At 33.9% G+C, this 11,817-nt stretch overlaps 1 protein-coding gene across 1 annotated transcript; it reads left to right on the top strand.

Annotated features, from left to right (window-relative positions):
- Positions 1-2,241: 2,241 nt before the first annotated feature.
- On the top strand, positions 2,242-5,096 carry LOC107466058 (pheophytinase, chloroplastic). The gene is made up of 6 exons (XM_016085040.3): positions 2,242-2,706; positions 3,830-3,941; positions 4,035-4,128; positions 4,211-4,388; positions 4,462-4,531; positions 4,618-5,096. Exons 1-6 carry the CDS (start codon positions 2,297-2,299, stop codon positions 4,927-4,929), a joined length of 1,176 nt encoding a protein of 391 aa, XP_015940526.1. The 5' UTR covers positions 2,242-2,296; the 3' UTR covers positions 4,930-5,096.
- Positions 5,097-11,817: the final 6,721 nt, after the last annotated feature.

Below are 11,817 nucleotides of genomic sequence, written 5' to 3'. Positions count from 1 at the left end.
AAACTCCACTTGGTTGGGCGCGCCTTCGACTTGTGGCTCCCCTGGAGATTGCTTCTTGTCTTAGCATGGCACTCCATGGTGGAGTGGCACGCCATTTTTCTTGGTTCTCCCATGGGCTTGTTTGCTTGTTCTTCCTTTTCTTTGGCCTTACTTAAGATCTTTCAATAATCTCTTAAAGATATCAAAGCTCAGGGCAACTCCACATAAAATCAATTAAGTTTCAAGAATCTCAATTATAATAAGAAAATCACTAACTTTATTCAAAAAAATGATAAAGAAAATAACTAATGGTGCTAATGCATCACAACACTAAATTTAAGATCTCATTTGTTTTCAAGCAAGAAAAGAACTATGTACAAAGGAGTTTTCTAACTGAAGTGGGTTGAAGAATTGTTCCATGAAATTTCGGTGAGTGAAGTGATCAAGAGAAAGTAGGGTAAAGTTTGAGTTGTGTGATCATGTATGGATTTCAGTGCTTGCTAGACCTATAATCAAAAGTCTTATAACTTAAAAATTTTATTTGGATGATATTATAGAAGTCTCTTTATAAGTTTTCAGCTTAAAGATAGCTTCTCCTTTCTTTCCTTTGTTGTGATAATTATTTTCTTTTCTCAGCTCTTTCTCTTTTTTTTTCTTTTTTAGGGGGTAATTACACTTGGTTTTGAATCTAAATGTTCTATCTCAAGGAGATTTTTTAAGATATTTTTTCAATCGATACTCCTAAACTAGTTGGTTCAAGATATTCGGTGATAAAGTACCTCTTTCCTTGACACAGCAACACCACAAGCACTTAACTAGAAAATTCTTCGAGTTTTGTTTCTTTTTTATTCTTCTCAGTCATTAGTGCTCAGAGCCTTGGGCCTTTCTCTCTTTTTCTTTTTGCTATTTCTTTGTTTTATTGGTTTTTGAAAACCTCTATAATACTTATCTAAACTTCATTCTATGTCTTAGAGCTTCCCATGTAGGTTTTCACTAACATGTAACCTCATTACACAGTCACATTATCAGACTATCACTTTTCTTAATCTTACTTGCGCAAAAAATAAAAATTTTTCTTCAACTTATTGAACAGAATTTGTTTAGATGTCCTTTGTTACATGTTTAAGGATTTTGGGCACAAGTAAATTCAAAAAAATAAGGTAAAGTTAAGAAGAATGAAATCATGATTATCTATAGCAGAACATATAAGAAATTAAAGATCAAAGACAAAGTTTTTGTATCTTCTTTTGTTCTTCTAGGCTATGTTTTACGTAGCTTCCAATACCAAATTTAGAGTTGTTACTTGTCCTCAAGCAATAAAGAAAAAATGTGAGTGGTGAAATTATGTTAAATGATCATGATTATTCATAAAAATAATGTATGCATGAGCATATGTAAATAAACTAAATTAAACAAAAAATATACTAAAACAAAGGATACTAATAATTGGGTTGTCTCCTAATAAACGCTCTTTTCTCACTAGCTTGATGTGTTGCTATTGTTTATGGTGGAAATTGAACATGGTGCTTTAATTCATCCCTTCTCACTGTGAACTTGCATCGTTTGCCTTCATCTATGAGCTTAATGTGTTCAAGGAAAAGGATTTTGTTTACTATGTAGGGTTCTAACCGTATGTTGGATGTTTTTGAAAATATCTATGATGGTAGCAAGGGGGACGATTGGTGCTGGTTTGAGGCCGCAGCAGGGACCACGTTGGACAGGGACGCAGGTTGGGGAGGACGCTGGAAAAAGGTGTATTGGAATAGCGGCGGAATAGAAAAGGAGAAGGTGGCTTTGTTGTAGTGACGACGGGCGAATGTGTCACTAAAAAGTTTCGTGTCGGCGACAGTAAACGGCATCACAGTGGAGGCAGCGATGAGCGTCGTTACAGGAGCTGTGACAGTGGAATAGTTGTGGTGAAATTAGGGTTTAGAATAATAAAAATAAAAATAAGTAAATGTGTTATTGAGTTTGCGGATACAATTTATTCACGTTGTTTATAATTCTTGTTGTTTATCTAATAGAATTAAATAGAAAATATTGAATAGTTAACGATCACGCTTTATATTTTTAATTTAAAAAAATTAAGATCTATTTTTTAATGTATTGTATTCTATTAATATTTAATTTGTGATGGGAATGGTCACTAGTAATTTTACTAATTTGTATAAATTAACGTCTATGTACAGAATAACATTTTGTCGTATTATTGTATTTAGTATTTGCATAGAAAAATTAAAGAAAAAATAAAAGTTCATTAAACGCAACATAAAGTTGAACACAGAAGGTGTTGTTGGGATAAGAGTAATTAAAGGCAATGGAAGTGGCAAGTGCTGTTCGTTCTTCACTTTTATTTCTGAGATTGCAAACACACTCTCCTTCACACCTTCAAAGACTCAACAACACTAGTGCCCATTTCTTCGCCTCAGCAAAAAGAAGAACAAGAACAACTAGCAGGCTTCATCATGCTCCTGCTTCTTTTCACCAAACTAGTAATTTCATCGTCAACTCCTCCACTTCTTCTTCTGCTACTACAGCAGAACCTGCTGCTTCTGGTACCTTTTCTGAGGTAGAAAGGATTAAAAACAAGTGCCTCAAATGGCAATGGAAGGGTCAGTATTCCATTAACTACTTTGCATCCCCTGATGATGATGATTCCTCTGATCAGGAGTACCCTCCTTTGCTACTTGTCCATGGATTTGGTGCCTCTATTCCTCACTGGCGCAGGTAATTATTTGGCTCACTACTATCACTTTTCTTCTGCTGTTGTTCTTTTCTTTTCTCATCCACCCATTTTGAGATATTTATCCTTGTTTATAACTTTTTCTTATGCTGCATTCATTTCTAGCCACATGTAAAATGGAGCGTAACATAACATCATAATGATAATGATAAAATTACCTCAATTGGTTTCATACTTTTAGTTATTAGTTATTACCCTAATTGGAATTGTTTTCCTTCTCTAATTTGGAAGCTAATTATATTAGTGAATGTTATCACTGCCTAAATTTTAAGCTTCCAATCAGGGTTTTATTTCACTATTTTGCCAGAATCCCATTTCCATATATTGTACAGTGATTCTGGTTATCCCATCACCCTTTTTCCCGGAAATTTGCAAAATCACCAAATTTTAGCATATGCTTGATAGATCGAGAAGAAAGAAGGGAAAAAGAAAAAAGAAATAATAAGTTAGTTCCTACTGTTATAGTAATTGATGTTGGTTTGGTTGGTTGTTAGCAGGAGACCACCACATATCAAAAGTTTGCCTAACCTACAACGCTTAAACCGTAGGCTTTGACGGGGCGGGGCCGGCTTTTTCATCTGGCTTAGAATTTTTTTTGAAAATGTTCCAATTTAGTATTTTGGATTATATTTTAGGTTTAATTGATTATGTTCTAAACTTGTAGATATTTAATTATATATTTTGGAAAATATTTATTTTACTTTTGGACAATGTTGGTTTTATTATTTTGTTTCAAAAAGTTTGGTTTATGATTATGTTTATTACATATTTTTTAATTATAAAGATTTTAATGTTTGTTAATTTAAAAATTATAATATTTTTATNAGTTTTAGCATAGTGAAACTAGTACGTAAAGTTAGGAACTTAGGATATCTATCTAGCATGGACCAATGAGGATACTATCATGATATGTAGATTTCAGATGTTTAAAATTCAAAATCAAATCATGGCAGAATGGTATCTCTGGTTTTAGTCTTACTAATATGCTCCGTTAATTTCGGAATTTCGGATAGATGGAAACTACACTAAAGAGTGTACTGATCTGACCATGTATTGAGCGCAAATTCAGTCCCAATTTAAGTAATTTGAGGCTTTTTTTCTTTCCAGGAATATAAAGACTCTGTCCCAGAATTATACTGTCTATGCCATTGATCTTCTTGGTTTTGGTGCTTCCGATAAGCCACCAGGCTTTTCATATACCATGGAAACATGGGCTGAGGTAACTCTTTGTTGAGCCTTCCTTCATCTGAAATTAAACTGTCCACCGTTGCCAAAACTTACCATGTTCGAGTGCGCTCTTTGCTATCAACAGTTGATCCTGGATTTCTTGGAGGAAGTCATTAAGAAGCCAACTGTACTAATCGGAAACTCCGTTGGAAGTCTTGCTTGTGTCATTGCAGCCTCAGGTATATTTGGTAAATCCTCAAGTTGTTTGCATATCCAACTTCTTTTTTGCCTAATTTGTGAGTTATAGACTTCAACCCCCAGATTCAAGTCAAAAACTTGTTAGAGGGATTGTGCTGTTAAACTGTGCTGGTGGCATGAACAACAAAGCAATTGTTGATGACTGGAGGATTAAGTTAGTCTTACCATTGCTTTGGCTGGTTGATTTTTTATTGAAGCAAAAGGGAATCGCCTCAGCCATTTTCGAGCGTGTTAAACAGAGGTATTATCTCCAAATTTTGCTTATATTTTTTACGAAGCAATCTGAATTAAAACGTGTGTTGCTTAAAATGCAGAGAAAATTTGAAGAACATTCTGAGTTCAGTGTACGGCGACAAGGAGTCTGTGGATGAAGAACTGGTGGAGGTAAGTTAACCATTTTGTTGTTTGCTTCTTATCATAATTATCTTATTCTGTTACTTAGAATTTGCATTTTGACACTGTATATGAAGATCATTAGGGAACCGGCAAATGATGAAGGAGCATTAGATGCATTTGTATCGATCGTAACAGGGCCGCCGGGGCCGAACCCAGTGCAGTTGATGCCGAAAATCTCGGTGCCAGTCTTACTTCTGTGGGGAAATGAAGATCCTTTCACTCCACTTGATGGACCTGTTGGAAAGTACTTTTCTTCATTGGCTTCTGAAAAGGAAAATGTGAAACTGTGTGTACTTGAAGGGGTTGGACATTGTCCTCATGATGATAGACCTGAATTAGTCCATGAAAAATTGCTTCCCTGGTTAGCCAATCTTTCAGATTCATAGTGAAAGTGTAGCTAGAGTGTGCATAAGCATAACTCAATATTGATAGTGATTCTATGTGTATTTATTATGTTCATAATTTTATTTGTATTCAGTTGCACCAACAACAACATCATGGGGTTAAGGCTTTAATTTCCATTAGTTTTAATATATTAATATATTGCCCTTCACATTCCTCTGTTAGATATTAGATATAATAATTTAAATCTTGTGTTGTTTTGTAGTACTGAATTTGTGAATGAGTTAAAGTTATTGAAGGGGGTGGTTGATGGTGGAGTACTGATGGTTGCAATATGGGGTAAAATTAACATTTTGATAAGATTCTAATTTATATTATTCTGTCTTGTGCATCTACATCAATTAAGATATAAAGTCTATCTACAACGTTGAATAATAGAGAAGTGGTTTTTCTTGAACTATATGCATTCCAAAAATATTTTAAAGAGGGTTATCAAAAAATTATTTTACAGAAGAGAGATTTAAAAAAAAAAAACTAAACGAATGATTATAAAGTGATATGAAGCAACTTATTTTGTAGAATGTGAAACTCCCTGCTATAAGTGTAGAGTTGAATATGGTGAGAGAAAAGTAAGAGCTAGTGAAGAATCAAAAAATGAAAAACCGAATTATGATAGTGAATCACAGTTAAGCTACATTGGTGAGTTTATATACAATTGAGATACAACTAACAACTAACTCTAGCGAACTAACAACTAAATCAAGTTATCTAACCCAAACTGATAAACTTAACCATTACTATATAACCAACTTCTAACAACTTGCACCAACTAGCTTGACCACGAGCTGAGCTTCATCTGCCACAATCCCTTGCAAGCTTAGGAACATGGAAATTGAGCATTCCTAGCTTGATTTTGGAAAGTGCTAAATGGTCTCGAGGCAAGTGCTTTGGTAAAAACATGGCAACTGGTTGCCAACAAAACTCGAAGATCACACACCACATGACAATCAATCTCGATACATCTGGTTTTCTCATGAAAAACAGGATTTGCTACAATATGTAATGCAAATTGATTGGTAGTAAAGTCTGATTGGATTGCTTAGTGAAAGCTTAAAGTACGCAAGGATGTAAGGCAACCATAATCCATCAGAACACGCGATATTCATCCTCAAGAGACAATCTAGAAATCGTAGTTTGCCTTTTGCTTTGCTAAAAAAACTAGGGACTATCCATGAAAATAACAATAACTAGAGACTCACCTCCTTGAGTCTGGACAAATTTTCCGGTCTGAATCTGCGAATGCTGTCAAGGAAAGATCAATTGAAGAACATTAGTCAATAAACACAAACATAGTCTAGAGATGGTGAATTGCGTAGTAACTAGTAAGGATAAAGATAAATTTTCTCCCATAGAAAACGTACTTTTATTTTTTAGTACCACTTGGATTAGATAATTTAAATTAAAGAGCGAACATTAACGTACTATAATACTTTTTGACGGACTCTCGAACAAACCCCAAGAACTTATAAGAAGAGAGATTGTATAAACATCAAAAAATGTAAAAAGCTTAAAGAAGAGAGATTGTAAATTTGGATTTTATTCTAATTTCATATTTTTTTAACTACGTCTAGTCCTCTCCACCAAGGTGTCAAAGATATTCCATTATATATCAAACTTATAAGGTGCTTGATGAGGATTATACTCACATACATATATATCACACATATATTACAAAGATTCTATTGTAGCATTCATTAGAGAAAGAAAGGAAAAAAAATAAAAGAGCTCACAAAACATGTGATTCTTACCTTTTTCTTTGTATCTCTATACTCTTTCACTCTAAATGAGAGTATCTCTCTAAAACACTACAATCCAAAGATCTTTGATATACCTTATGAAATGCGTCATTATTTGTCTCACTCCTCTTACAGATTCTGACTCTAAGAACCGAAAGCAATCCCAACTTCAAGTATAACTCGAGTATTACTGTACCTCGCAATATTCTCTCCAAATTTGTGTATAAATCCTCATAATTTAGAGAATCACACTCTAAGAAAATCTTGAACCAATCGCAACTTCAAGAACAAAAAAAGAGCTATACAACTCTCCTTTTTATAAGGTGATATGTGAAGGATCGAATCTCCCTTTCACAAACTTATATGTGAATGATCGGAATATTAAAACTCTATCAACAAAATAAACACTACGAACAAACTCAAAATTATCTCTCAAATTTTGATAAAAATCACTTAAAAAAGAAACTCATGAATTGAATGAGTAAGTTTATAGCAATGTATGAGGATTTAAAAATTGTTAGAAGGTGGTTGGAATACGTTTTAAAAAATCAAAAACAAATTTTTCAAATTAAATAGAAGCCCATATGATCGGTTTTGACTTTTCATAGGGATTAATCCCTGCAAATTCAAAATATTTGGTACCTTAACAACGTAAGGATTGACTCTTCCTTATTATATAGGTATCGAGCTTCTCCCTAATCTTTGAAAAAAAGTTCTAAAACGTTATTTTAAATCCCAAAAAATTTTTACAAACAATTTAATTATATGATCTTTAAAACATTTTTAATTTGGTTTAAAGTTTTTATCTTTTGACAAAATTCTAAAGTTCTACACTTAATATTCTAAATCTTGGACTTTGAACTTGTCACCTTCTTTTCTTGCATTCTAATTCTGTGATGAGCGAGCTCATTAAACTTGTAACAAATTCCTTTTAAAAGTTCTCCATTTGATGAAATTCGATATTCAAGTTTTCTGCTAGATCTTCAAAAATTGAATTCTATTTTTGTGAACTCATCAAGTAAATTGTTATTCACAAAAATTATATATCATGCATCAAATATATTTATTATATAGTAAATATGTTTATCATTGACGATATATGTTTATCATTGACGAGGCAAAATTGACACGCTCGTAAACTGGTAAGTGCAACAAATTGCTCCAAGTAATACCACAGTGAGTGAATATCATTCTCACGAGAATTAACGGATTGAAGCAAGTAACGCCTAATTAAATATCTAATTAGATCAACAAACTTTGGCACGAAGATTGTGAATCTTGAAGTAGAGTAAAGAATAACAAAAAAAATTGTTGATTGTGAATGAGAAAAGTCTTAAAAACTTTGAAGAAGTAATCAAGAATAGGGATGTTAAAGGCTTCGCAGATGTTAAATTCTTATTGAAAGCAATACTTGTTTTTTCTACTTTAACTTATGTAAGAATCTTTTCACAACAAATCATTTATAATTAAATTTCAATTTTTTGGTACTCTAATTTCTCTTAACTTAATTAATCGCGAATTTTTTGGTCAACTAATTAAGAGAAGAGGTTAAGAATGATTTTGATTTAAAGCCACATAATTTTCAAAATACTATTCCTAGTCAAGTTGAAAATCATGAGAAAGAGGTTTCACGCTGATTTCGATATTAAATATCCCAAAGTAATAACGGAATCCAATATAGAATTAGAATATTTCCTAATACTTTTAATCATAAAAGAAGAAGAACGAGACTCAATTTTGAAAAAGTAAAAAAATATGAATCAAAATAAAGAAAATACTTGCATTATGAATCCATAAAAATAAAATAGAGCTCTTAACCTTTAACAGAGGAGATTTAGTAACTCATGGTAGAAAAAAGTTAACTAAACTAATAAAAAGAGATGCTAGATGATGATCGGGATCCGAGGATCCTAGATCCTGGATGATCTCCTATGAACCATCATTCATTTATAGCTAAAATTTGATCCCAAACATCGATGCTATGAGTCTCTTTAGACTGCTAAATGTCTTGTCTTAGAGTAGTTTGTGTAACACCCTACCACATAGAACCTTATGCTTAAGTCATAAGACAGAGGTGGTGAGATATTACGACCTCTAAAAGCAAAATTATATATATATATAGCGAAAAAGATTTATAACTAGGAGCCTTAAAAAAATGGGTAAAGCAAAATTGGTAAAACGAAAAGCGCAACACTCATGAAGCGATAAAGCAAACGAAGCAATGTAATAATCTAGAAGCCCGATGAAAGATATAGTTCAAAAACCAAATTTCAAAAGCGCAAACCTTTACTAATGAAGCTACTAACTTAAAGCACAAGATACAGATAAGGTATATCAAAATATAATAATATAACATCATAAGAACCTAGCCATGGCTCGCGGAGTTTAAGCTGGCTAGCCATATACAGACCATACACAAATTCAGAAAGTAAAAACAGCTTATACAAGTTTTGTTCTCTCAAATACAAGCCTCTAGACCAAACAAAATACAAAAGCGAGAGACATGTACAAAATAAATCAAAAGACTCAAAAGAAGTATCCAGATCTCCCGCTTCTGTCACCAACCAGACAACTCACCGAGGTGGGTTGCGACCTACATCTGAAAAATACAACAGAAATATGGTATAAGAACCGGAGGTTCTTAGTATGGTAACAGTGCCCAGTGATGTAGGATATAAGACTCCGGGACGCGAAAGGCAATCCTAGACTTCAAATCCATCACAACATCCAATCTTAAGGCATCCTAGAACAAATAAGCATAATATATATATAAATTTTATCATAAGTATACATGGTACTCTATCTTAAAGGATTTCTATTCTAACCAAACACCGCTGTCCCACAGCCTTCACCACCTAACCTCCGTATGATCCCATCGCCACTGCCTCCCAAACCTCCTCAATCCCAATAAAATACACAAGTAATAGCAATGCAAGTAAAACACAAGTAGAAGCATATAAGGCAAGTAGTTCAAGTAAGCAAATAGGCATGTTATTCAATTAGGCATACAATTACAGGTCGGCAAAGCATATAAACAGATAGAAAATGCACATGATGAATGCCTGCCCTATTGGCTGTGATATCACATTGTCGGTTCAACTACCAACCCGACACATCTCCATGGAGATGTCGCCCTTCCGAATCATCATATGGGAACCCCCGAGATATAGTGCTCGGATCAATGTCCAGGGTTTTGCGCCTGCACGCTCTATTGATCCGAAGGGATGCGAGCAGGATACTCTTGCCACCGACCTCGCATCTCAACGCAAGCGGGACGAACCACCGCCCTTACGCCGCCGCCTCTACCTCGACAGGCGGAATCCAACTGCCGTCCCTGTTGTAACAACCCCGATTTTCGAGTACGTGATATCTTTTCTGAAGGCACAGATTTCTCCAGAAGATCAGTAAAGGAAAAACCTCTACTGTATCATCAAGAATCTCAATCCTCATTGTCAATATGTTATCTTTAAGCTAGAACCTTTTCTGAGGCAAGCTCGATAACGCAGTCACAAAGAACCTAGTTTTTGAGCCGTATTGATTGGTAGTTTTGATTCTGATTTTCGTAAGTAGTCTCATTTTAACGAACCGGACTCGATTCATGAGAGAAGAGATATAATAGTATAAGATTATCATTATATTAGTATTAGAAGCTGCTTGAATGATATTATAAGGTTACCTGGTCTGTTTTAGTTAAAAACAGAAAATCTGTTTAACCGGGTTTACAGTTTACTGGTGTAGCTTAGCACCAGCACTCTTTGATGACTTTAGGAATGCTAAGGCCTCATTATACATATTTTATTCTCATAATAAATATGTCACTAGTGTCATTTATGTTAGTAGCTTAGAAAATAATTTTTAGAGATATTTTTACAAGTGTTCCAATACATCTAGTTTTAGTAGTTATACACCTAAGATATTTTAATATTATTTTAACCCACCTCCAAGCCAACCAATCACAACTCACCCTACACCCCCAAAACCCCCAAGGCTGCTTCATTTTATCATTGTGGCCGAAAATCATCAAGAGAAAAAGGAGAGAAAAAGTTCTTAGTTCCAAATCTTCAAAGCTTGATTTTTGCTGAACTAAAACTCAAATCAAAATTTCAATCCAACCAAAATGATCCTCTCTTCTTTCTCTACATAATTATATGACTTATCAAGGCTGGAATCAAGGTGAGTTGGCTGCACCATCTCCCTTTTGTTTCGGTTTCAAGGAAACATGCTCAAACATGTATTTTCTTGATGTTCTTCCTTAGGAATCATGCTTAACTTGACTTGAGGGCCAAGAAACGTTAATTTACAGAAAGTATAAGGTGAGATATATCTTCCTAACATTCTGAGAGAGATTTGGTCATTTGAGGTTTTGTGGATTTAAAGTTGTTCTTGATGTGATTTAGGAGGAAAAAGTGCTTAAGGACCACCTAAGGACATAACCGAATTTGGAGCAGCAAAACCAGGTAGGGTTTGACGAAATTAATCTTGATTGATTGTGTTTGAGTTGTGTGATTATGATATGGTTTGGCTGTGCTTGAAATTGATGGTTTATATGAGTGATTCTTGTTGAAATTTTGGTGAAAATTTGATGAAATTTGATGATATTCAAGCTATGAATGCATGTTCTTGTGGCTGCTGGAATTTCGAACCCTAACCTTTAAATTGGGGTTCAATTTGTGTTAAAATCATGTGGAAAAGATGGGGTTTTAGTGGCTGGGAATTTATTATGAATTATGGTAAAAATCGGTTGCTGAAAAGACTGAAAAACGGGTAAAAACAGAGAAAGAATCTGAAGAATTTACGAAGAACACGAAGAACACTTTGAGTGTGGTGAAGAACAATGAAGAACATCTTTTTGATCCATAAACGGGCAAGGAAGTAAATATTTTGGTGTTTGGGGGGTTATTTTGTAATTTCCAAAAATTAGGGTGGTTAAAGTAGAAATATTAAAAGTTACGGGTGGTAAAAAAAAACTTTAGAAAGACAACTTTAAGTGCAAAATCTCATAATTAACTTCATAAAACACTTAGGAAGTGGTAAGAACATATTAGTGAGGCAAAGATAAAAGAAAGATAAAAAGTTAAAGAAAAGATAAAAACCAAAGAAAAGTCTGTAAAGTTTTAATGAAAGAAAAACAGACAG

This window comes from Arachis duranensis, chromosome 9 (assembly GCF_000817695.3).
Source record: "Arachis duranensis cultivar V14167 chromosome 9, aradu.V14167.gnm2.J7QH, whole genome shotgun sequence".
Lineage (NCBI taxonomy): Eukaryota > Viridiplantae > Streptophyta > Magnoliopsida > Fabales > Fabaceae > Arachis > Arachis duranensis.
Note: the sequence above shows the minus strand (reverse complement) of the source record. Positions and strands in the feature narration are given on the sequence as shown.